The sequence below is a fragment of the Lineus longissimus genome, chromosome 5, assembly GCF_910592395.1.
Source record: "Lineus longissimus chromosome 5, tnLinLong1.2, whole genome shotgun sequence".
Lineage (NCBI taxonomy): Eukaryota > Metazoa > Nemertea > Pilidiophora > Heteronemertea > Lineidae > Lineus > Lineus longissimus.
This window is the reverse complement of record NC_088312.1, coordinates 16,962,677-16,990,164: the sequence shown is the minus strand read 5'-3', so window position 1 is coordinate 16,990,164 and position 27,488 is coordinate 16,962,677. Positions and strand designations below refer to the sequence as shown.

Below are 27,488 nucleotides of genomic sequence, written 5' to 3'. Positions count from 1 at the left end.
TTTATAGATTAAGATTAAAAGATTTAATTGCTATTGAAGCAGGTACATGTATATTAGGACCAAAATGGAGTTAACTAGAGTTGTCAGTTGAGTCTGCAGGCATACTCTGAAGTCTCCGCCACGGCATGGAATGCTTTAGTGGTGAAGATGTGTGGCGTTCGTGTAGCTGCTTGGTTTTATTGAGTGAAATCCATTGAATTAGTCGGCTGTTCATTATCATGCCCGATACCTTTGGGATATTGCACTAGAAATCTGTCAGATGTACGATAGACAACAATACCTATTCTGATTCAAGTAGGCTACCCGGAATGAACAACCTTATTCAGGGCTCAATTCAAAGATTAATTTCAAGGAAAAGCCGACCTAGATAGAGTGCACAACTACACGTACGAATAAGGGTATGTAATCCAAACAATTAGCTAGTACAGTTTCGGCAAGCCCGAAGGCAGTAGGTACACTATTCATGCTATGATTACAGATACATCGTATAAAGTGGAGACCTATTAGTATTTTCGGACAAAGAGCCGAAACCACTCCTCAAATACGAGGAATTACAGCGCTGCCAGTATTTGATCCAAGGTACAAAATAATGCTGAGCACACATAATAACTTCACGCTTTGTTCCAATGATTAAGGGATAATGATCGAATTGGACAAATTTGCTACGAAACCAGCACACGCCGCCAATACTTTCTGGTCCCATCCCACAATTCTTGAAACAAACGAACAGTCATTTCTGAGTGCACTAGCCTGATATCCCGCCTCAGTGCAGAATATGCTCGCAGTACATATGTGGCACTGAGTAAAGTATGCTGCTCCCAGGATTCTTTGTGGCATCAAAACAAATGAACATCCCCGGAAAACATGGCGACTAGCCGGTCATCAATCGTTTACATTGTTGTGAAAATGCAACAAAACAACCACAATTTAAGCTGATATAAAACACCTGCTGCCGATGGGGACATGGATAAAGAAATGCACTCACAATACGTAAGAAGAGTATATTTAATTACCGTGTAGGTTTTTCAAAACTTCGTGTCATATCTTCACAAAATTACGACAATTTCAATGCACCTGCAAGCACTGGAACGTGTACATAAGCATAGACAAATTAGCGCCCTGGGTAGAGGTTGGTTTGGCCGAGGAAGTCTCTAGCTAACACAAGAGTCCTCTCACGGCCACTACGTGCCGTGGCGGAGACTAATTACTGGCAACTGAACAATTTTAAATTGGAAAAAAAATCAAATAGGAAGGGTAGACCGAGATAGTTATCATTGCCATGACACGATAAATGCTCACTTTGGAAGTTCACTGATTGAGGGAAATATCCCAATAGAGTTGTCCTCTGAAGAGAACAGTTCTAAAATTCAAAAATCCCAGATCATGGTATGCTGTAATGATGACACAAGTCATGTAATAGGTGTGATCAACATGATATAACTTGAATTAGGCATAATGTCGATTACATGTCAAAAGGGAATGAGTTAGGTGATGTTTTCAGTCCTGTTTATTGATTATGACCAAACATAGGCCTACACAAAATAATGAGTTTTCTGAATTGCAGATTAAACCAATAAGCGACCATGTGCTTAATTTTCGTCTAGTCTGTGTACAGGTTGGCGCAATGGATATTGCAGTTCTATTAGCTTTGGCCTGCGAATCTAGTTTCCAGCAGTTACAGGACATGACCGTTTTAATTGCTGCCCTGGTGGTTGGGGATCATTCTGTCGAGGACATTTACAGTGGTTTATTTGGACGTTTTTACTCGCCAAGGATTGGCAGAGATATGCTCGAATTACTGGCCCAAAAGCCTCGGTTATTTTGGACGTTGACTGGTCTTACAGTGGACGTGTTCAATGGTGTTTTTGATGACGTCCGGGAAGCTCTTCTGCCTAGACGTAGGCCGCAAGCACTAACGCCGAAGAATAAACTTCTATTGTTAATGATATGGATGAGACAGTATCCCAGTTATGGACTGCTTTCACTTATATTTCATGTAAATGAGCAATACGTCCATTGCATTGTTGATACATTGATCCCCTTGATGGCATTGTCGACGTACCGTCGCCATGTCAGATGGCCTACATTTTATGAGTGGCAAAGGATGACGCGATTACCTGGAAATTCGGTTGGAATAATTGATGGAACCCCTCATCTTATAAGAAGACCATGGCGAGGCAACTTACAGCAACTGTATTATTCTGGCCATAGGAAGACGCACGTGATGAACAATCAAGTGATTGTGGATGGTGATAATTATGTTGTGGGCTGCCGGTCGGGATTCACTGGTGCGACAACTGATGCGATGTCATACAGGTAACAGCTGATTTAATTTTCCCGATTATCTTACATTGTTTGGTTCTCTTTTTAGACGATGTGATAAATGCACCTATTTTTAATATCTAACATTTCCATGTAATCAGGCCGGTCACCCTCAGCTACATGTAACCTTTATAATTCAAGATACTCTTACTCCCAGCTATGGTTTACAGTCTTAACATTATTGCTAATACTCTCAAGCACAGAGCGAAAGACAGAGGAAGAATAATCAGCATCACTGACCCCGACCAACGATCGTAAACGCAAAACTGAATGGCGTAATATTCCGCCATCTTGCTTGCTCAGTTGCATTTAAAATTGGTTCTTGGCTTTAGGAAGTAAGACCTCATCCATGTCATGATACAATTACCGCGAGAACAGAAAAGGAAATCATCTTATTCCTACCATGTTATCATTCCACGTAAATGATCTTAACCTCTCTATTATTCTTTGATTTCAGGTTGATGACACCTCTCAATGTTCCGCAAGGATTGAGCATTCTTGCTGACCAGGGATATCCGGATGCAGCACCCCTAGTAACAACAAGAGGTCGAGGCAGAGAACTGCGAGCTGCCAGAGTTCGGGTCAAGCACGCCCTGCACGACATCAAGATATTTCGGTCTGCCGGGTCTAGAACACGCCATCAAAGGAGGACACTACCAGCCATATTCGGTTCTGCAGTTGGACTTCGGAATATGAGACGGATGTATTTGAGGTCAAGAAATGTATTGGTTGGGTAATGTACCGTACATGTCAATGCATGTGGATACTGGTGTTGAGATGAAATTAAGAAAATAAACAAGAGCGATAAAATGAAATTACTTCTTTTTCAATTTATCACATTGGTCTTACATGTAAAACAGTTTACATCGAAACACGAGGTACTTATGCTACTGCTGGTTCTGTCGGCCATCTTCATTCTGAAATCTCCTCTGCAGATACCGTGTTAGCAATGCCGTCATCTCCGTGTGGGCCGCTTGCCTTTGTGGCCATGCCTCCAACACTTGCCAGAGTAGTAATTGATTTTCCACCTGCAATTGCCGGAGACCACCCCTGAAATGAAGATGTAGGAAGTCTTATGAGGGGATGGTCGCTTTCGCGAAAAAGACCGCCTGGATTTTCGGGATAGCAACCCTAAGATTTGGTAGAGGCAGCAGAAAATTGCGTTGGGATTCGCCAAAACAAGCCAGTCGGGAATCTGGATGGGGCCTTTTCCTATAACGGGACGTCGGGATAGGTACCCCTTCCCCTTTCTTATTCATAGGTGATAGCCATTTATCATATGTGACCCGTCACAGCAAAACCAGGCGCATGTCGCACAGAAGATGAGCCAAAGTGACACCAGGAGATAATGGAAGAAATTGATGTGCACATATTTCAAAAAAAGGCAGACAATAGAGAATTGATCAAACAGTCCGTCTCAAGCTGCCAAGCTCAGAGCGACATGCGCCTGGTTTTGCTGTGACGGGTCACATATGCAGTACCCTCAGTGCAAATACATTGCATCACATACAGGAGGAACACTCCTGTGTATCTTTCATGGAAACAACATATCCTACCTTGGCAGCTAGTTTTTGGGCGGCTGGACCAGGCTGTGGGGCAGCCGCTGCAACTGGGGCAGGATTGCGCACTGCAGGCTGGGGCCGGACATCTTGGGCGGCAGGTCGAGGGGCAGCAGCTGGGGCAGGATGGCCGGGCACTGCAGGCTGGGGCCGGACGTCTTGGGCGGCAGGTCGAGGAGCAGCAGCTGGGGCAGGATGGCGCACCGCTTCGGCAGCTGGACCGGGCTGATGGGCAGCTGGTTGCCGTTGCAAGGCAGCCATTGGATCCTCATGTTCCCGTCTTTCTGCTCTGAGCATAAGATCCTGAAAGTAATAACATCAAGAATAAGGCGCGCATGTTTCAATGTAAATAGCTAGGTACATGTATTACTGCAGAAATGTATCAAACTGGGCTAAATCACATTTTTCTAGATGTGAGCACTGTCAGATTAACTTTAAAGTACACTAACAATTATCTTCCTTTAAGAAGAATAGAACGAATCGGCGGACCGAACTACCAATAACACTTACACGCAATTCCTGTGGGTCTCGTACATCATCCAGTTTGTAAGCGAACCTCTCTTCCCTCCGATTGCCAGGAGGCAGATGCCCATCAACCATATCACGACGGGCGATATGGCGTCGGACGCCTTTTAAGCGGTTGCGGATTTGCCGCAAATCGCCCCCCGCATCAATCAGCCTTGAGTACGGGGTTAGGGCAGCGTTGCCTCCAAGCAGGGCCCCAATCCTTGCCGGGTCATTGCCAAAATTGGCAAAGGCCGCTTCATATTCTCGTATTTCTTCAAGATATCATAACAAACCGTACCTCATTTTGAAGCTTATGACAAGGAGAATTCAGAAATGACAATAACTCAATATTCATCTTTGGTGCATTATGCCTGGTTTTGCTGTGTTGGGTCACAAATGGCATCCTTTTGTCAGAATTGGTCACTTTCTGCAGTGATCAAGTTCACTTATTGCAACCTTACCGATCATGTTTTCAACACAAATTTTTATGTGTTGCCAGTCTCTCGCCTGTAACACAGGGGCCGCTAGCCTCTTACATTCCTCGCAATCCCTCTTTCCAGGGCATTTTCTCAAACGAATGAATTTTCCGAGGTGTTCTCTGATGGCATCCTTTTCTTCTTTTGCCCAAGGACGTCTTTCTGTTGGGCCTAGAAAAATAATCACAGACTTTCTTTTGTAAACATCATCTGCTGTAACCATCAATGACAGGCCTTGCCATTTGAAAATTGAAGGAGAGCTTTTTCACTCTCCCTTGAACAAATTCAGGAGAGTGAACAAATTCAGGAGAGTGAATCACTCTCCTCACATGGTTACGACAGTGGTGATTGGGAAATTGAGGGAAGTGGTAAATAGTTCTCCTCAGTGGAAATCGAGGGAGTGATGGACCTTGAGAGTGATTGAGCTCCTCAAAAGGCAAGGCCTGCAATGAGTTGTAGAAAACTTGATAATAAAATGATCCAGGGACCATGTGCTCACCTTGGGAAATTGTGAGATTTAAATGGTAAGTATGTTCATGCAAAGATGAAACTTTGAAAAAATAAAAACTTTAAAAAATAACTTAAATCAATGAAATGGTCCATGGACCATGTGCTCACCTGAGGACCAAGATTTTTCACTAAACTATCCCCTAAAGAAGGAAATGACGAAAGGGCATCCACGGGAATACAAATTTCTTGTCATGAAAATCAGCAGTGCCACCATTGTTGAAGGTTAATGTATGCTACTACTGAATTAGGGGAATGCTTATGGTGAACTTTGACCTCTGTGACCTTGAATGAAATGGTCCATGGACCATGTGCTCACCTGGTGACCAAGATTGTTCACACACCATTATGTAATGTCCCGTTGCTACCTCCCATAAAGATTTGAGTGAAATCCAACCAGTATTGAGGGAGTAATTGCACTTTTTCTGTTTTCACATGACACCCCCTGGGGGCCAAACTAGGAACAACATGCGGCCATAATTCAGTCTATAAAAAGGAGTCATCCAAGTTTAAATGTAGTTTGAAGTCAATAGCATCAGCAATTACAAAACGTGCTGTCATTGACTAAGGGCAATGCCGATGGCAAGCTTTGACCTCGGTGACCTTGAAAAAGTAGGTCAAATCAAAAACCTGCAGGATATGTAATGTCCCCTTGCTAGAAGTACCTCTCACGGTCCTCAGGATGGTCCTTGTCATCTTCCCCCCTCTTCCCAATCCAGCTCTACAAGTAACAAATGTGTGAAACTGATAGAACTTAAGGGTTTCATTCATTCATTTTAAGCTCACCTCAGTGAGCTTAGGGGCCATACTTTTAGTACGTACGCACATTTTCCCGATTTTTGGGACCCCCTCCCCCTGTACGCGCAGGCGTACGCCAGGCAGTTAACCCCCCTCAGCATACATAATAGATAGAGATACATTTCCCTTACCTTTCTTTGCTTTCTTGCTCTTCTGTGGTTTTTGTTTGCTCTTTTTAGCTCACCTCTTAGCAGAGGTGAGCTTATCCCATACCGTGGCGTCCGTCGTCCGTCGTCGTCGTCGTCGTCGTCCGTCGTCCGTTAGCAGGGCACGTTTCGTAACTGTTAGAGCTATTGAGCTGAAACTTGGTACACATGTACCCTTATGTAATGACACCTTGGAGACCAAGTTTCGGTCCGATTCGTTTCATAGTTTGGCCACCAGGGGGCCAAACGTTAAAAGTGAAAATATGCAATATCTCCCTTAATAGTAGTCGGGAAATTTTGAAAAAAATATGGTAGGTACTTCTAGCAAAGGTGCATCATATATCCTCCGGGTTTTTGATTTGACCTCCTTTTCAAGGTCACAGAGGTCAAATGGTGTAAATTGGCTGTTAGGATGTAACGATGGCACGTTTCTAAACTGCAATGACTATTGATACCAAATTTGGTACACATTTACCCCTTAGTCAGGTGATCTCAGGGACCGAAGTTTGGTCCAATATGATTCACCACTTGACCACCAGGGGGCAAAATCCAAAAACCTTAAAAATGTGATTATTCCTTAACTTCTTGCCCGATTGATTGCCACCAATTTGATATCATGGGTACATCTAACCACCATACAGTATATGTCACACAGGTTTTTAATTTGACCTTCTTGTCAAGGTCACAGAGGTCAAATGGCATAAATTCGCCGTCAGGCCGTAACTATGGCACGTTTCTTAACTGCAATGACTATTGATCACAAATTAAGTACACATGTACCCCTTGGTCAGGTGATCTCAGGACCGAAGTTTGGTGCGATCTGATTTGCCGTTTGGCCTCCAGGGAGGGGGCCATGCCATTATTCCGAGTAATGACTTGCCCGATTGGCACCAATTTTATATCATAGGTACATCTAATTCTAACAACCATTCAATGTGTCACCAGGGTCTTCTTTGATTTGACCTACTTTTCAAGGTCACAGAGGTCGAATGTACTGTAAATTGGCCATTTTGGGGAAATTGTAATTGCTTGGACCTACATCAAACCTAACACTACATGACACAATACCATGTTCTTTATCCATCTTTCCTCCACATGAGGTGAGCACAATGGCCCTGGCCATTTCATTTTGTTTTTTAGCTCAGCTGACAAAGTCAGCTAGAGCTTGTCAAATAAGCTGCTCAGTGGCGTCCGTCTGTCAGTCCGTCTGTCCGTCCGTCCGTCCGTTAAACCCATGGTGCACATTTTGTAACCGTAAGACCTAGAGACTTCAATTTTGCATTTCTGGATACTTCTGGTCAAACTCTACTTTCAAAACAAAATTTGTCGCCATTCGACTTACTTCCTGCGAGCGGGAGCGCATGAAGGAAACTGGCCTATATCGGCCTAGGAGCAGCAGAATTAGTCGAAATATGCTTTAATATTAAGATAAAATTCTTGAAAAACTATTTTATTGAGAAAAAGTTCAAAATTTTAACAGGAGAGGGCGCTACCTGCCTTTTAATTATTTCTGCTGATTCAAATTCCCGCCCGATGACGTCAGCCATCAATGAAGTCTCCTATTTGCCAGTTCTCAAAACATGGCAGCTACACAAAAAAGCAGCAGCAGCTCCAGGAATAAATCACTGTTCACTTCAGCTTCGTAATCAATTGTACCCCACTTTATTGTGTTTTGTGTGGTGTTCCTATTCAATCAACGATGTAAGGCCTTATTATGTTGGTTTTAATTGAGAAGGTGCATTATAAGCGGCCAACGAAATACCGAAGCGGAGACAAAATGGCGGCATGTTGTTTACTCCATGTGCAATAATCTTGGAGCTCAATCATCAATGACACTCAGCTCGATGACGGTGGCCCGCTACCTGGCTACGGGCTAGTACTACGGTAGTCTGGTAGGCGATATTATCACTAGTTCGTTTCAGCGGTAGTCATAAGGTCTTTAGGGACTACTTTCAGAAATTAGTTCTTGAAAATTTGGCCACATTTCTGTGAAAACGATATCGGAAGTGCATGCTTTGTTCGCGATGACATCGCCGATGTATTTTGAAGTGGAGAATTCCCACAGTATGTGCAGTGAATCGGCATGATTCTGTTCGCCTATTAAGTTTTAGTTCTACGATTCTTTCATGAGTAAAAAGTAGACATTCAAAGCAATACAATAATGTCACTCCCATAAAAATTGATTGGAAATTGAGGGAGCTACGGCATTCTCTTCGGCAACTGACAGCGCTGAAAAAATACATTGCATACTGTACAATACCAAATGGCACATTTTAAAAAGCACTCATTTGACAAAGTAGGGAATCACCAGAAATGACGTCATCGCTGGTCTAAATAGAATACTACGGTGGCGCAGTAGAGCACAAGAAAAGGTTCAGCATTAACTTCGTCATGCAAGCTTCAGCAACAAAACGATTTCTCATGAATGATTTACTTGATCATCATCAGCTTGTTTTCCCCTGAATGATAAAAAAATGATTTACAATTTCCATCAAAGTTTTCTATTTTGTGTATAGTCACATGTTATTTAACTGGCAAGGAGCCAAGCAGACAATCAAAACTTACTATTGTTCAATAAAACATAATTTTCTTAACTCTGTCATATTTTTCACTTTCATACTAAACAACGCAGGTTTCCCTTCATGACCCAAGAATAATTCTTTAGACATTTTTAATGAATCGGAATCCATGCAGTACTCTGATTCTCCATAAATGGATGTATGGTTTGACCAATTCTTGCATGACATGTCCACCAAACAAAATGTGAATGCAGTCCGGCAAAGAGGAACAACCAACCATTCACTTCGACTTTTAAAGGCTACATGATTCCAAGAAAATACATTTATACTACCAAGTAAAAGGTTCATCCTACATTTTCGTTCATATGTAGTCTAGCATTTACTTGACTTGGTAGCAAATACTGATTTCTAAAAATCCTTTGCTTTCACAAGTACTAAACTATTCCAATTTTTGAAGCATACCAAATACCTGAAAAATCTGGAGTAAAAGCTTATGCTAGTTTTTATTCATATGGCCCATCAACAGGTGCATACCATAAACCATGAGAATGTTCCAACAGTGGCATAATTATGTCAACCAAAAACATTGGTACCGCAGTGAATGCAAAAGGATATCAAATACCATGGAGCATGCCATTTTCATGCATAATGAACTAAACACCGGGAAGATATTAATGATATTAACTCAGCTGAGCGCCAGGCCCTTGGGCCTCTTGTTACATTTAGCTGGCAGTGGCATGTCTTCTTCACTTGAAGATATGGTGTCTGCAATAAGGACCATTACCATGAGATTAATTAAGTTGTGATGAAAAAACAAGGTACTTGGGCTACACAATGCTCAGATGTCAGCATCTGTTAAATGTGTCAATATCTAATCTAATTTTTTGCATTTTACCATTGCCGATTAGGGAAAGAAGGATTATGTTACTAAACAATGGTATGTCATGAGTTAATTCTAGGGCCGATCAGGATTGCTACATTTAGGCCTACCCTTATAGTCATCAATAAATGCCAACCCACTTATAAGTCTTCCAAAATTAGGAGTTATGCAAATTTTTCTCCTTCACACAGAAGCAGGACATTTTAATCATGAATCAATTTTTTTATAAAATGAAATGGTCCAGGGATTATGTGCTCATGCACCTTGGCAAATTGTGAGTTTAAAAGCTAGGTATGTACACGCAAAGATGCAACTTTATCTCTGCGACCTTAAAAAATGAATTAAATCAAAAACCTGTTTGATACGTCATGTCTCCGAGCTAGAAGAAACTTCCATGAAAATTTTAGCGAAATCCGCCTACTGAAGGTGTTATTGTATTTGTATCAGACCAAACTTTGGTGTAAAATTGCTGTTTACACTGACATGACTACACACCATAATTATGGGGACCTTGCCCTGACATAAGACTGAAGAACAAGGACCTTTCTGAAGCGAGGACTAGTGTATTCTTTCTCTCATAACCAGCGATTGTGAGGACCACTTATGTAAATGGATGAGCCACATGACCGGAACCGGTGCAGGTCCCAGAGGATTGGTGTGATGTGGTCATACTTCCCACGCCTGGCAACCAGCCATGTTGCATATTCTGAACTTGCTGCAGAGAGGCTACCATGGCAGCAGGGAGTCTGGTCAGTAAGTGGTGGACACACTCAGGCTATACATACCTTGAGCAACTTTGTGCTTTCGATGCTGTGTGGAAGACTGCCCTCTATCTTCAGTTTCAGTGGATAAATGTTCTAGAAAAACATGAAAAATGAATAGTAGTAGTAGGAAAACATTAATATAACAATCTGAAGTCAGAAGTGTCAATTTGCCATTGATATGTATCAAGATGTAATTATCACCTTAACATCCTGCGATTTATCTCAATGAGGAAATAATGGAAGGGAGTGCAACACTGAAGACAAAGTAAAGGTCAAAGGTCATAACCAAAGGCGTCAAATGTTGCTTTTGACACTTGTGTATCATCCTTGCAAGACAGAATCTCATACATTTGATTTCATTCTAAAATTTTTTAAAACTATTGACTGGAAGCGGTGTCATCATTTAAACGTTGAGTGTGTATTAAAACACTAATAGCCGAGTCTATACTGATGATCCATGTTTCTGTACTCTTACTTAATGGTGAAGTTGCATCAATACTTAATGGTGAAGTTGCATCAACTTTAAATCAACACAAGTCACATGACAACCCGCAGAATTCCCCTACATTGCAACATAAAATTACTAACCATCTTCTTGTTGCTCGGCTTCATTTTCAGAGTCCCCATCATCTTCCTCATCACTTATGACCTCTGCAAAAAAGATTAACCCTTTCAGTGCTGACCGAACGTAGGAAAATGACACATTTTTAGCTCAGCTGACTAAGTCAGCCGAGCTTGTCAAATAAGTTGTTCAGTGGTGTCCGTCTGTCCATCCATCCATCCATCCATCCGTCCATCCGTTAAACCCATGGTGCACATTTTGTAACCGTAAGACCTAGAGACTTCAATTTTGCATTTCTGGATACTTCTGGTCAAACTCTACTTTCAAAACAAAATCTGTCGCCATTCGACCTACTTCCTGCGAGCGAGAGTGCATGAAGGAAACTGGCCTATATCGGCCTAGGAGCAGCAGAATTAGTCGAAATATGCTCTAATATTAAGATAAAATTCTTGAAAATCTATTTTATTGAGAAAAAGTTCAAAATTTTAACAGGAGAGGGCGCTACCTGCCTTTTAATTATTTCTGCCGATTCAAATTCCCGCCCGATGACGTCAGCCATCAATGAAGTCTCCTATTTGCCAGTTCTCAAAACATGGCAGCTACACAACAAAAGCAGTAGCTCCAGGAATAAATCACTGTTCACTTCAGCTTCGTAATCGATTGTACCCCCACTTTATTGTGTTTTGTGTGGTGTTCCTATTCAATCAACGATGTAAGGCCTTATTATGTTGGTTTTAATTGAGAAGGTGCATTATAAGCGGCGTACGAAATACCGAAGCGGAGACAAAATGGCGGCATGTTGTTTACGCCTGGAGCTCAATGACACTCAAGTACCCAATTTTCTGCTTAGTCTGGTAGGCGATATTATCGCTAGTTCGTTTCAGTGGTAGTCATAAGGTCGTTGGGGACTACTTTCAGAAATTATTTCTTGAAAATTTGGCCACATTTCTGTGAAAACGATATCGGAAGTGCATGCTCTGTTCACGATGACATCGCCGATATATTTTGAAGTGGAGAATTCCCACAGTATGTGCAGTGAATTGGCATGATTCTGTTGGCCTATTAAGTTTTAGTTCTACGATTCTTTCATGAGTAAAAAGTAGACATTCTAAGCAATACAATAATGTCACTCCCATAAAAATTGATTGGAAATTAAGGGAGCTACGGCATTCTGTTTGTACAATACCAAATGGCACATTTTAAAAAGCGCTCATTGGACAACGTAGGGAATCACCAGAAATGACGTCATCGCTGGTCTAAATAGAAAACTACGGTGGCGCAGTAGAGCACAAGAAAAGGTTTAGCATTATCTTCGTCATGCAAGCTTCAGCAACAAAACGATTTCTCATGAATGATTTATTTGATCATCATCAGCTTGTTTCCCCTGATAGGTAAAAAAATGATTTACAATTTCCATCAAAGTTTTCTATTTTGTGTATAGTCACATGTTATTTAACTGGCAAGGAGCCAAGCAGTTTTGAATATTCGCGGGAAAATACTTCGTACTTGTAAACGAGGCTATGACAATGAGTATCCTCATTCATGGCATAAACTTCATGTTTCGGTAAATATTTTCATACGATGATTTCACCCGAATTATGGTCAGGATTGAGGAATGAACAGTAGCATAATTATCCACATGTATTTATCCATGTACCTGAACAATATGCCATTTTCTTCTTCAGACCATCTTGCTCTCTTAGTTTTGAACATGCCGTCATCAGTGGAAACCATCTTTCTCTTTTGACTGCCATACTTCTGATCATCTGCAACCCCAGTAGCTGAGCAGCTTGGTTGTGGTTCTCCATCAAATGGACTGCTTCCATCGACATCATCACAAGTAAGTTCCCTGCTCTCTAACTGGTCACCTCTTTCCAGCTGATCATTTATGGAAACCGGGGGAGGAAGTTCTTCAATGTTAATGGCATCAAGTTTTTTTCCCTGGAACTTATTGATGACACCATTCTCCATGGCAATCAAAACACGTGCAACCTTTGCTCGTTCAAGCACTGAGCTTTGCAATCTGTACACGTCAGTGTGGATGTTGACATTATGGCCCATGTGGTCTGCTACCATCTTCAATTCATTGGCGGACATGTCAATTATTTGTGCAGTGGTGGCCATGTATTTCCTTAATCCCCTGGTTCGGATACTCCCTGGATTTCTGAGCATAGGGCATTTGCTCGTTACCACTCGGATTGCTTCACAGCCATCTATGGGTGAATTAATTTCTCTCGGTCTTGAAAACACATATGGGCTGATGATCTTCCTCTTTTTTATCAAATACTCAATCTGTTCTACCATGTCTGGAGAAAGTAAGATGAAGACTTTGCGAAGTGACCTGGTACTCTTCCCCCTCACCTCTATCAGTGCCATTCTTTTTGCCAGGACTCTTTCACTGACATCAAGAGATGCTAGTATTTCTTCATTATCCTTCTCGCTCTTTCTCCCTAGGAAGTCACTCACTTTCAACTCTTCTACCTCGCTCACTCTGCGCTTATTAAACAAGACAATTCTTGTCAACACTAGCTGACTTAGCCATTTCAGATCATCATTAGATTGGTTTGTCCTCTGCATGGCTTTGCATATAACTGTGGAGAGCCAGTCTTTCAGCCTGACCAAATCCGTTGTAGAAGGAATATTTTCAGACTTATTGATCTTGAGCAACTTCTGTTTTCTCACACTAACAGAAGCTACATGATTATTCCAATGAGCTTCATATTCTTCCTTGAAGCATCTGGCTTCTCGCTGCATTTCCTCCGAGTCTTCTCGCATGCCCAAGCTAATCTTAAGAAGATTAGCCTGTTTGATGTAATGGCCGAGCACAATCGCAAGCTGTGGGGAACCACTCTCTGCTGCAAGCTGCTTAACAGTTTTCACAACTAATTTGAAATGTCTAGCTCTTAAAAAGTAGGTTAATGGTTTCCGAAGAGCCCCTAATCCTTCATTAAGGGCTTTCAGTAGTCTGCCAAGAGATCGCACCTTTTGGCGAATGTTCATGAGATCTTTTCTCCTCTGGTCTTCGATTTCACCCACTTTACTCAGAACAGATGCAGCAAATTCCCTTATCAAGGGATCATCAAAGCATATCTTTCTAATCCCTGGGTTAGATTTGGTTTCTTTCATGGCATTGATGAGATCATCAATCATTTCACTTTCTTCGTCAGTTGAAGATGTGCGCAGAAATGGTTCAAGCATGATTCTTGCATTTCGGAGACAGTTTGTTTCAGGTTGTTCTCCACGTGGTCTGATGGGACAGTTTTTCATATGAAGCCATAGAGAATCCTTCAAAAAGAAGCCCACGCAGTATTCACATGGCAAAAAATCGTGTGCTTTTCTGTCACGTTTTTCACTTGGCCGCCTGGAAACAACAAATTCTCCCTCACCCAATTCAATGCACTTTGCATTGTGCTTGAAGTTCCCCCTATTCTGCAAAAGAAGGAGGGCATTTTTTCTTTCAACAGATTTGACAGGAGCCATGAGTGCTGATTTTACATCCGATTCATTCCAATGAACTGCAAGATAGTGAACTGAAATCTTTGATTGGTATCGCCTCTCGCAATAAAGGCAATAGTCACTTTTACTATAATTTCTCTTTTCACTTTTGCTATCGCTGTGCTGCGGAACAGTTATGTGTGCAAACTGCATTTTCACCTTGGCCTTAAGTGCCTCCCCAACATGATCTTCCGCAGCTTCATTTAAATCCATGTCTACACTGTCTGCACTATTTTCCAAGTCACTGCATTGTCTCTTTATATCGCTTTTACCATCTCTGTACCGTGGAACACTTTTCTTTGCCTTACGTTTCTCCCCATGATGATCATCAGCTTCGTTGCAGTCCATGGCTTCATCATCTGCACTATTTTCAATGATCACAGTATCAGATTCAGAGTCACCATCCGAGTCCGTTAAATCATCGTTCGGTCCCTGCTTATAATCAGGATCCTTTACAGAATCATCGTCATCATCATGTTCATCGTAACCAACCGTTGAACCATCACTCTCTGTGGCATGTCCAGAATCCATTGAGGTTTCAACATCAGGTTCATTATCTTTATTCCAATTAGCTGCAATACAGTGAAGAAGACAGATTAAAAGACAAGTGCAGAAAAATTACCCAATGAGGTGCAGAGTGATTGCTCAGGATGGGCAAATGAAATAGTTCATTTAGCTGAAATGGGAACCATTATAATGCCATATTTGCCAGCAAAACTAACCAGCACAAAAATCCACCATTCATTATCAATCTCTGCTCCCTTTTAACTCTTTTGCAAGCACAATGCTCTAACCTTCTGCTTTACCGCACCCGGTACACTTTCCAGGCATCCTCGGATCCGGGCCTTCTCAGGGAAGTTTTAGGTCAACACATGCACATAAGATGTAAATACATGGAAGTGGAGCTCATAATTGTGGGGCATTAGCAGTTTATATATGTCCCACACCTGAACTATGCCCCAAATGTAAGTCTCTCTGTCAGGGGCCAAGATTCAGCAACCATAAAACAGTATCTCTACCCTTGAAATTGAATGTAAAACTAGATTGCCAGATACTCATCGTCCCAGAACCAGGTCATACACTGACTGACCATGTATCTTTGTAATGACAGCAGGTAGTGTGTGGACTCATTTTGCTCGATGATTAACTCCCTCTAGTCTACAGACACAGGATGCCCCTGGCCGAGTTCACCAATTAATCGAAGTACCTGTTGCTTTCACATGATCACATGGTCATGAAAGCGGTGAAAACTACAACCAAGTTTCCATTGTTGGTGATTCATGTGGAAATAAATCAGATGCTATCTATTCTCCAGCTTGAAAAGGTTTACACCACTGGCTAGGAATGTCTCTGGTTAGGGTGAGACAGATCACTCAATAGTGCAAAAGCATTCTGATGGCAAAAAAGACTGAAGGCCACGGTGAACCTGCCACGGCAACAGAGAGGATGAGCAAACCATTCAGCAAATGTAAGGTGAGTTATGTGCACGAGGGAATTGAGGAAATCTTGCTGGTAGACAATATCAAGTGGAATGGATGGATGGAATGGGGTAACCAACCCATTAAAACCACTGTCCAGCTCTTGATGGTGGATGAATAGAAATGACAACCTCAACAATGCCCTAGACACGAATTGGAATACATCTTTGAGAACCCACAATTGTTATAACAACAGATGTATCCATCAGGGGAGATGACACAGCATGGGGTGGTATAGTCTGGAAAGAAGGCAATACCGTTTTTCAGAAAGTGAAGTGCTACAAGACACCCTAGTCTGGTTGTCACGTAACACGAAGTTATATGAAATGTCCAGGGGACATTGTGCTCACCTGGGAATGATTAAGTGGGAGACAGTATTCAAGGCCTACACCCCCTAAAATTCAAGGTAGAATGTAACCATGACAACACAAATTGGAATCAAGATCAATTGGCGATGATTTTTTGTATGTCAAGTCATGTTGTTATAAGACAGCCACACACCAAGTTTCAACTTCCTAGGCTCAAAGGTAAGCAAACGTGCCACCATCATTGTTGACGGACGATGATGACGCCGACAGACTGCTGTGTACATAGCCACTTCGAACAAAAATACCTGTAGACCTAATGGAATGTCCAATTAACTTCTAAGTAAACAAAGGGCTAGCCCAGGAGGCGAGATCAAAATTTTGTGGCCAATTGTCTTTTCTCTGATACATACTGGTAGGCCTATGGATATAATATATCATTTAAGTGCTGGCCGATGGCATGATGGAAAAATCTAGAAGGTTGGAGAAGAAAGCAGAGTAGAGCTGTGCTTGCTTCATGTCTCATAGTCTTGCTGATGAGCGAGCACCCATCGCAAGTGCAAGAGTTGATGTAGGCACATGGCTAGGGCAATTAGGTTAAACCACATTTGGATTGAAAAGGTGATCACAGGCACAGATCTATGATAACCATTCTTCCCTTTGCAGATACTTCTCTTAGCAGGACACCCTCTCTACTAGGGGCAGTAGTGATGGTCCCAAATTGAATAATTTCTATACAACTTGACTTCTGTAATCAGGACACCTCCCTATCAAGGACAGCATTTCTCAGTTGCAGAGGTGTCCTTTTTTAAATAGAGAGGATCTGCTGTTTGCCACTCTGACTGCTTAATATAGCACTCAAAAACAAACTCACCATGTGTGTCTTCAAGCTCCTCATCAGGGCCATCAATGTCCAGATCATCTGCAGAGATGCCAGCAGAGGATTCCAATGGTTGCTTTTCATCTGAAAATATTATAAACTCTAAATAACAAAACAGTGAAATGGTCAAAGCATTTATGGTAATTTTTCAATGAATGAAACCTTCCTTGTGGGGCATTTCCAAAATGTGGGGCATATATCGGTAATGGGTGGTTTAAAACACAAGGACCACAAAGGTCTGGAGCTCAGCTGAAGCAGTTGAGACAATAGGTGTAATTATTGGAACTTCCCTTTGCAGACACCTTTCTTAGCAGGACAGTCAGTCCTGTGTACAACTAGGGGCAGTAGTGATGGTCCCATATTGAATCATTTCTATACAACTTGACCTCTGTAATCAGGACACCTCCTTATTAAGGACAGCATTTCTCAGTTGCAGAGGTGTCCTTTTTTAAATAGAGAGGATCTGCTGTTTGCCACTCTGACTGCTTAATATAGCACTCAAAAACAAACTCACCATGTGTGTCTTCCAGCTCCTCATCAGGGCCACTAATGTCCAGATCATCTGCAGAGATGCCAGCAGAGGCTTCCAATGGTTGCTTTTCATCTGAAAATATTATAAACTCTAAATAACAAATCAATGAAATGGTCAAAGCATTTATGGTAATTTTTCAATGAATGAAACCTTCCTTGTGGGGCATTTCTAAAATGTGGGGCATATATCGGTAATGGGTGGTTTAAAACACAAGGGCCACAAAGGTCTGGAGCTCAGCTGAAGCAGTTGAGACAATAGGTGTAATTATTGGAACTTCCCTTTGCAGACACCTTTCTTAGCAGGACAGTCAGTCCTGTGTACAACTAGGGGCAGTAGTGATGGTCCCATATTGAATCATTTCTATACAACTTGACCTCTGTAATCAGGACACCTCCTTATTAAGGACAGCATTTCTCAGTTGCAGAGGTGTCCTTTTTTAAATAAAGAGGATATGTTGTTTGCCACTCTGACTGCTTGATATAGCACTCAAAAACTAACTCACCATGTGTGTCTTCCAGCTCCTCATCAGGGCCATTAATGTCCAGATCATCTGCAGAGATGCCAGCAGAAGCTTCCAATGGTTGCTTTTCAACTGAAAATATTATAAACTCTAAATAACAAAACAGTGAAATGGTCAAAGCATTTATGGTAATTTTTCAATGAATGAAACCTTCCTTGTGGGGCATTTCCAAAATGTGGGGCATATATCGGTAATGGGTGGTTTAAAACACAAGGACCACAAAGGTCTGGAGCTCAGCTGAAGCAGTTGAGACAATAGGTGTAATTATTGGAACTTCCCTTTGCAGACACCTTTCTTAGCAGGACAGTCAGTCCTGCGTACAACTAGGGGCAGTAGTGATGGTCCCATATTGAATTATTTCTATACAACTTGACCTCTGTAATCAGGACACCTCCTTATTAAGGACAGCATTTCTCAGTTGCAGAGGTGTCCTTTTTTAAATAGAGAGGATCTGCTGTTTGCCACTCTGACTGCTTAATATAGCACTCAAAAACAAACTCACCATGTGTGTCTTCCAGCTCCTCATCAGGGCCATTAATGTCCAGATCATCTGCAGAGATGCCAGCAGAGGCTTCCAATGGTTGCTTTTCATCTGAAAATATTATAAACTCTAAATAACAAATCAATGAAATGGTCAAAGCATTTATGGTAATTTTTCAATGAATGAAACCTTCCTTGTGGGGCATTTCTAAAATGTGGGGCATATATCGGTAATGGGTGGTTTAAAACACAAGGGCCACAAAGGTCTGGAGCTCAGCTGAAGCAGTTGAGACAATAGGTGTAATTATTGGAACTTCCCTTTGCAGACACCTTTCTTAGCAGGACAGTCAGTCCTGTGTACAACTAGGGGCAGTAGTGATGGTCCCATATTGAATCATTTCTATACAACTTGACCTCTGTAATCAGGACACCTCCTTATTAAGGACAGCATTTCTCAGTTGCAGAGTTGTTCTTTTTTAAATAAAGAGAATATGTTGTTTGCCACTCTGACTGCTTGATATAGCACTCAAAAACTAACTCACCATGTGTGTCTTCCAGCTCCTCATCAGGGCCATTAATGTCCAGATCATCTGCAGAGATGCCAGCAGAGGCTTCCAATGGTTGCTTTTCAACTGAAAATATTATAAACTCTAAATAACAAAACAGTGAAATGGTCAAAGCATTTATGGTAATTTTTCAATGAATGAAACCTTCCTTGTGGGGCATTTCCAAAATGTGGGGCATATACCGGGAATGGGTGGTTTAAAACACAAGGACCACAAAGGTCTGGAGCTCAGCTGAAGCAGTTGAGACAATAGGTGTAATTATTGGAACTTCCCTTTGCAGACACCTTTCTTAGCAGGACAGTCAGTCCTGCGTACAACTAGGGGCAGTAGTGATGGTCCCATATTGAATCATTTCTATACAACTTGACCTCTGTAATCAGGACACCTCCTTATTAAGGACAGCATTTCTCAGTTGCAGAGGTGTCCTTTTTTAAATAGAGCGGATCTGCTGTTTGCCACTCTGACTGCTTAATATAGCACTCAAAAACAAACTCACCATGTGTGTCTTCCAGCTCCTCATCAGGGCCATTAATGTCCAGATCATCTGCAGAGATGCCAGCAGAGGCTTCCAATGGTTGCTTTTCATCTGAAAATATTATAAACTCTAAATAACAAATCAATGAAATGGTCAAAGCATTTATGGTAATTTTTCAATGAATGAAACCTTCCTTGTGGGGCATTTCTAAAATGTGGGGCATATATCGGTAATGGGTGGTTTAAAACACAAGGGCCACAAAGGTCTGGAGCTCAGCTGAAGCAGTTGAGACAATAGGTGTAATTATTGGAACTTCCCTTTGCAGACACCTTTCTTAGCAGGACAGTCAGTCCTGTGTACAACTAGGGGCAGTAGTGATGGTCCCATATTGAATCATTTCTATACAACTTGACTTCTGTAATCAGGACACCTCCTTATTAAGGACAGCATTTCTGAGTTGCAGAGGTGTCCTTTTTTAAATAAAGAGGATATGTTGTTTGCCACTCTGACTGCTTGATATAGCACTCAAAAACTAACTCACCATGTGTGTCTTCCAGCTCCTCATCAGGGCCATTAATGTCCAGATCATCTGCAGAGATGCCAGCAGAGGCTTCCAATGGTTGCTTTTCAACTGAAATTATTATAAACTCTAAATAACAAAACAGTGAAATGGTCAAAGCATTTATGGTAATTTTTCAATGAATGAAACCTTCCTTGTGGGGCATTTCCAAAATGTGGGGCATATATCGGTAATGGGTGGTTTAAAACACAAGGGCCACAAAGGTCTGGAGCTCAGCTGAAGCAGTTGAGACAATAGGTGTAATTATTGGAACTTCCCTTTGCAGACACCTTTCTTAGCAGGACAGTCAGTCCTGTGTACAACTAGGGGCAGTAGTGATGGTCCCAAATGGAATCATTTATATACAACTTGACTTCTGTAATCAGGACACCTCCCTATCAAGGACAGCATTTCTCAGTTGCAGAGGTGTCCTTTTTTAAATAGAGAGGATCTGCTGTTTGCCACTCTGACTGCTTAATATAGCACTCAAAAACAAACTCACCATGTGTGTCTTCCAGCTCCTCATCAGGGCCATTAATGTCCAGATCATCTGCAGAGATGCCAGCAGAGGCTTCCAATGGTTGCTTTTCAACTGAAAATATTATAAACTCTAAATAACAAAACAGTGAAATGGTCAAAGCATTTATGGTAATTTTTCAATGAATGAAACCTTCCTTGTTGGGCGTTTCCAAAATGTGGGGCATATATCGGTAATTGATGGTTAAAACACAAGGGCCACAAAGGTCTGGAGCTCAGCTGAAGCAGTTGAGACAATAGGTGTTCATACATCACCCCCTATCTTACATAAATGAAATGGTCTTACACCAACAATGGCATGAAGAGGAGAGAATCACCAATGGACAATAACTGCTGCATTTGTACTGGTACCAAGTTTGAGGTTTGAAGCGACAGTCAGGTAGTGGTCACAAAACATACACTCTTTGTCCAACGAGGTTGCTGTTTCAGAAGACTTTGACCTCAGTGACCTTGAAAAGTAGGTCAAATAAAAACCCAAAAGATATGTGATGTACCCTTGCTAGAAGTACCTACTACCGTACCATATATTTTTTCAAAATATTCGAACAAGTATCAAGGGAGATATCGCACATTTTCACTTTTGACATTTGATGGCTCCCTGGTGGCCAACCTATGAAGCATATAAGGCCGCAGTTCGGTCTCCGAGTAGGGGTCATTCAGGGGCACATTTGTACCAAGTTTCAGTTCAGTGGCTTTTGAAACGTGCCACCCATGTCTAACGATGGACCCTTTGTCATGGTATTAAAAGGCTCACATGAGAACACTTGCGCAAACCTGAGAATAGTGTTTCGCTGATTAAGTGTCAGACAGTGTTCGTTTTGTGCCTGCCATCTGTGATTTACTGGCTATCAAGTATAAATATGCTATTGTAAAAGCATATCAATTGTGCCTGACAAAGTGTTACATGTGTTTAGCACTGGCAGCAACTGTCCCATCCATGACAAATCACAGTTCAAAATATTTTTATCTTTATATACCTTCCTCCAGATTGTTACTGTCCGGTCTATTCTTTGATTTTTTAAACTTCACAAGAAGGATTTCGGCACTCTTCCTTGTTTCTTCATCGTGACTTTTTGTACACTGTAAAAGAAAGGACAGGATTTCCCAGAAATTTTCTCGAACTTCTTAATTTTGCAGCCTTTGCGGAATGATGAATGGAGTCGAGTGGAGTATCCTCCAATCTAAATGAAGCGCGGGAGTCTACCAGTACCAGAACTGGTAATTTTATTACCGGTATTGATTTTCTGACGTTCGGTCGGGTCATGTGGCTGATTTGTGCTAAACCTTTTGTTCAACCTCTGCGATTGGAACAAATAACACTGGGCATGACCCCTTAGTATGGGCACATAAATCGATACTGAATCCAGATTCGTTTTACCTGGGTGCATTAGCGTAGCTTCTTCTCTCAAGCTTTATTGCACGAGAAGTGTGTTTAAGACAGTTCATTATGTTTACATCAGAATCAGATCTGAATGCATTCCTTTCATCTGCCATCTAAATGGCCCTTTTATGACTCACCTCGTTAAATGTTAACAAGAGTTGAGGGACGTTTTCGAGGCCAATTAAAAATTCTGGTGTTGCTTCTATTTGTTGGATTATCATACTTAAGGTCCTCCTGGTAAAGAGTTTTGCCTGCAAGTACAAAAAGGTTAGGTATGATTATAAAACTAAACGAATTAACAACTTTTGATAGGCTTTGTGGAGAGGAAATGTTGACTATAAATGCTATAATTCCCAGTAGAAGGTTCAATACACCGAAACGTCGGACAGATTATATTACATTGTGGTGCTTGTTTATTTATTTCAACATATAAATGCTATAATTGCCAATGCCTATGAGATTACTTTTTTTCGGACTTAACTTTAAATTTTATGTCAGTGTTCAGGCTAGCTGATCATGACCATTAGTGGAGTTGTGGACATTCGGATGATTCATTCGGACTACATTCTCTGATCCAGAGGAATGATAATTTTGAGGGTTGAGGGTGGGGTGGAGGACGACTGCGGTCGTCGGGAAGGATGGTATGAAGAGGCACTGTGGTATCTCCACTGAAGCCGAGACTACCACAGTCTCTCTTCAGTGGAGATAACTAAGCACGTATTCATCTAGGGTTATACTGCTTTAGATCTATAGAAGCAACAATGAGTGAATAAAGCAACACGATCGCCTAGCTTACCCGCTATTTGCGATTCACGATTTAAGGGGAGCTTTGCGAACATTGTTGGGGAAAGAGGGTCTGTGCCCGCAAGGCAAGAACCACGTACTCTTCTGGCATTAACGAATCGAAACAAAACGATGCAATGCGATATTTGGCAGATTTGCCAGCAAAACGTAAATGGGCCAGTAGACAAAAAGTAGAAGTCATAAGTGACCCGATTTCGGCTCAGATGTTTCTGGGTAGTTTTAAATGCTCGCTGTGAGTGTGACTACGCATAATGCAAAGCAGTGTGGCTCTAATCTACTGACTCTTTAAAACTAAAGACTATAAATAAATAAAGGTCAGACACTGACCTGTTCAACTCCTTCGGCTCCCTGTTGGCTAACGCAAATGGCATGGCTGATGTCATGATTGAGCTGGATTAGAAACAGCCTCCCTGAAAGTGAAGAGCCCACTAGAATAGAATATTCACACCAGGCAAACTGCATGAATCAAAACCCTTGCACCACAAGAAGTGTTTGATAATGTCATCAATCAGGATTTTAGGGGTGGAAAGTTGAAATCGAAATGAGTCTGGCACGATTCAAAAACCTTGCACCACAACAAGTGTTTGATAAAAGTATGATACCATTTTTACAGAGGTTGATATTGATACCATTTATAACGATAAATTGATCTTTCAAACTTGGACAACCATATTTTTCATCTTCTATTCAGGTGAAGAAGCACAAATATTCAAAAAATTTATGTCAAATTTGGGGTCAACCCCGTCTTAAAACGCCGAATTGAAATTAATCACCGTCTTACTTTACCTATATGCTAAGGTCATATAAATCTATGCCATGCGGCTTCATGGGTTGTTTGCAGGATTGATAGAGATAACAAGCAATTTCCAAACTGTGCCAAATCACGCAAAATTGCCACCTAAAATTATGTTGATTAGCAAAAAATGACGTCAGAGTGGTCAGAGAATTCACCTGAAAGCAGCCCGTGGCCGGCTGACTGTGTTGTATAATACAACTATTATGACAACGTTCTATTATAAGCACTTTTGCCAAACTGTTTTAAAAGCTGAATTGATTATCTGAATATTAATAATGCACTGTTGTCAGCACTCGGATCATGCTCGTCACATCAGCTTCTCAAGAAGACCAGTTTCTTATGCTACACTTCTCTATGCCAAAATGCATTTTTGGGATGCATCAAAAATCCCAGCTAGAGCTCTATAGGGGGCAGTTGCCCTGAATATCCCGATTATTTTTCATTAGGGCCTTTATTTGGGGGTACCATGCCAAAACTATTACTTGTACTTACAGGAATCAATATCGTCAATGGTTTTTCCTGGCTCCTGAAATTAAAATGAGTCCAATAAACTAGTGCTCACAAGTTCAAGCGTTTTGAGGATAAAATATCTTCAAGCTGGGAAGCTGGGTGAGTGTCAACCAAACTATCTACTGTGCACAATCCATAAGTTTAGAAGTATTATGAGTATGAGTATTTCGGTTAAATAAACAAAAAAACCAAAAGAATCAATCTCCCAACTGAACACACATTCAATTTGACAATGTTGTCATCTACAGGTGCACAGGTGTCATCTTACTTGTAAATTTACCAGATTCCCGGCCTAGGAACGACACAAGGGGAAGGGAGCCACCAAGCGTCTTAGGGGGGTAAACTAGACAAAATTGATTTACAGAAAATGTGAAAATCTGCGGGAATATAACCACCCATACTAATCATCTTTGGATCCACAACATACCTTTCTCCACTCCAAATCCTTCTCGCCGTAATCATACGCAACTTCATCCCCTTTCTGTATTTCTTTTGTGGAATACAGGCAGAGATGAGGCTGACCATTTGTTACCATCTTCTGCACTTTGGCATTCCTCTCCCTCCCTTTGGCATCATTCACTAGTCTCGCCAGGCACACTTCTGAAGTGGCATCAATGCTGAGAAAATCGACATAAATCATTTGTAATCATGGTGGAAGATGATGATTTTTGGTACGGCAGATTGTACTTAACCCCATGAGCTTGCTAACGAACTCGCCAATCGGCAAGCACAAAATCGCCATAATTTTTTCCAAACTCACTGTTTGGCAAACGCAAATTTTCTAGTCATCTATAGTCTGAAGTCACACATTTCCTTGTACATGTTCCATGTGTAAACAGCTCAGGCTGCACCTGTAGTGTTTATTGCACAGTTTACTGGATTCAAAATGACGGAAAGACCCATATACGCTAGTCACTACTAGTGTCCATAGCTTGGCTAATCAGCGCTAGTGTCAGTGTGATTCCAACCTTTAAGCTATCCAAAAGGCAATCATGTCATATGTATTAAAGAACTGCCTTACCAGCATTCTTTTCCACGGTGGGAAAAAAAATATAGATAGTTGCCCAGTTGCCTTTTTTTGTACTGGAGCCCTCTACGGTCACCCTCATCACTTGTAATGAGTTCGCCAGAGTACCGCAGCAGAAATGTTCCTGATTTTATATCGTGTGTGGCAGTTATACCTCTACCTGAAAATGTACAATTTTGAAGAAATAGGCCTAATTGTAGTTAGACACTTTCTGTTGCCTGTTGTATGGTTGTAAACATATCCAAACTTTCTTCATGGGGCATTAGGGTAAAGACTGACTTTAGACTTAAAACTTTCAGAAATATGTTTGGTTTGTGCACTTGGATTAAAGATGTTCTTTGCCCAGAATCACAACCTGTATGACCTGAAATGAATGATGCAAAGGAATTTGAAAATGTGCTTCTTCCTATCCATGCACTTGATTGGGGACAACGTTTACATGACGTAGTGTTGGCCGTCGTCGTGTCACCATGCATTTTACATTACCGTGACGCGACATCTTCGAAATGTTTTCCCCAATCAAGTGCATGGATCTATAATCCTACCTTTTCTCGGACCAAAAAAATTCATTTGGAGACTACTACAACAATCCAGCATTTCCTTCTTTTCAAAATCAGCACCATTTTCACCTCGCCTTCCCCTTGTCTGTATTAAGAAAAGAAAGTTCAGAATAAGTATTTATTGATAATCGAAGTATGGGATTAACACACTGAATCATAGGGCAGGTTGAAATTAGAGGTGGACGGAAAACAGAGCATAGGTGAAGCTACCGATGTGCACCGCCCAACCGGGGTCTGGTGGCCCTCCCCAGACATGCCAGAAATATTTGAATTTGAGAAGGCTCTATATGCGATTTCCAAGCATCTGAGAGTGAGACCCAATTTCTATGTTGTTTTATCTGGAAAAAGGCAAATACGGCAGCCTGCTGCGTTGTTAAAGTGAAAGCGGTGCGTGCCACCGTAATGCTGGGACTGGGAGACCAAATACTTCATCGATGATACGCAGCGTATCGGGTAAATAGCCCGTAGATAATTTATGCGGAGTGATCGTTGCGCCACCAAACGATTTCCAGCCGCGGTCAACGTACTGTAGCCGTGGTAGCACGACAGGCAAGATATAGGCAATGAATAAAATGATATGACAGTAGCTCGCGTTTACTATACGTTCTACAAATTATATGGTCATCATTACCATTACATGTATTTATAAGAGGTTCATTCATCTGATCATTATGCGCGAAAAACTGACTCCACTGCACTGCGCATGAATTTGATCGATGGTGGCTCTCAGTTTTACCGTTACAAATCTGTGAAAATCACGGGACCCAACTTTTCGGATGGCTCAAAAACACAATACGCTTGTTCTTTTTTGTTTTTTTACAATTTTTGAAACTTGGCTAAAACAAAAGTATATTAAGTGGACAGATTTTCCTGTATTCTGCCAAGTGGTGTAGTGGACAGGGTCCACTGCCGACCACCACTGGCACCGGCAGAACCCTGAATCAGTCTCTAATTCCTAAGGCAGTGCCACAATGTAACTCTCCCCCTCTCAAGCTACGTGAACAGGTGTACAGTGATGTCACAACATAATAAATTGTTATTTGTAAATTGGTTATTATTAAATTAACATAACATGTTTCTGAATTTCCTTGCATTGGCTATTAATCTATTCTATCTGTCATGTCAGTCAAAAGTTGCCATCCACTTTATCTTACCATCGAGATATTACTTGGATGTTTACAGTGTTCTCCAACTCCTATTAGTATTAGCAGGGTACCTGCCGCCACCCTGACCCCAGGGGCCGCCATCCCAAGGAGGGGGCTTTTTGGGGCCACCACCCCCAAAATTTTTTAATTTTTTTTTTACTAATTTTTGGTAATTGAGGTGGCCGCACAAAATTTAGTTCCAAACACAACTAATGAGGGATGTTGGCCTTGTCCTGAATCATTTATTCTTACCATTTCGAGTACATGCCACAGCAATAACTTATTGTTGATGCAACAGTAATAGGATTGACATCCCAGTGTCAATGAGCCAATCAACAGCCAGAAGAAAGTCATCAGTTCAGTATCAAAAAAACAAATGCAGTTTAATCCGTGGTATT

At 41.5% G+C, this 27,488-nt stretch overlaps 2 protein-coding genes across 2 annotated transcripts; both read right to left on the bottom strand.

Annotated features, from left to right (window-relative positions):
• Positions 1-10,502: 10,502 nt before the first annotated feature.
• LOC135488707 (uncharacterized) lies at positions 10,503-13,664 on the bottom strand. The gene is made up of 3 exons (XM_064773414.1): positions 12,698-13,664; positions 11,067-11,129; positions 10,503-10,571 (listed from the first exon to the last, which is right to left on the bottom strand). The coding sequence occupies exons 1-2, from the start codon at positions 13,615-13,617 to the stop codon at positions 11,117-11,119; spliced, it is 933 nt and encodes a 310-aa protein (XP_064629484.1). The 5' UTR covers positions 13,618-13,664; the 3' UTR covers positions 10,503-10,571; positions 11,067-11,116.
• An 800-nt stretch (positions 13,665-14,464) lies between these two features.
• Positions 14,465-24,998, bottom strand: LOC135488563 (uncharacterized). Its single transcript, XM_064773203.1, has 7 exons — positions 24,786-24,998; positions 24,341-24,374; positions 23,380-23,462; positions 22,386-22,499; positions 21,845-21,947; positions 14,643-15,107; positions 14,465-14,469 (listed from the first exon to the last, which is right to left on the bottom strand). Exons 1-7 carry the CDS (start codon positions 24,996-24,998, stop codon positions 14,465-14,467), a joined length of 1,017 nt encoding a protein of 338 aa, XP_064629273.1.
• Between the last annotated feature and the right edge of the window lie 2,490 nt (positions 24,999-27,488).

Bases quoted from the DNA above. Each gene is read 5' to 3' on its own strand.
- LOC135488563 (XM_064773203.1), bottom strand. From the start codon at position 24,998: ATGATTTATGTCGATTTTCTCAGCATTGATGCCACTTCAGAAGTGTGC. The intron at 22,500-23,379 runs GTCAGTGTCTGA...TTGTACTTGCAG, and splicing joins GAGCCGAAGGAGTTGAACAG to GCAAAACTCTTTACCAGGAG. The intron at 15,108-21,844 runs GTATATAAAGAT...ACTGTATTGCAG, and splicing joins CAGTAACAATCTGGAGGAAG to CTAATTGGAATAAAGATAAT.
- LOC135488707 (XM_064773414.1), bottom strand. From the start codon at position 13,617: ATGCAGAGGACAAACCAATCTAATGATGATCTGAAATGGCTAAGTCAG.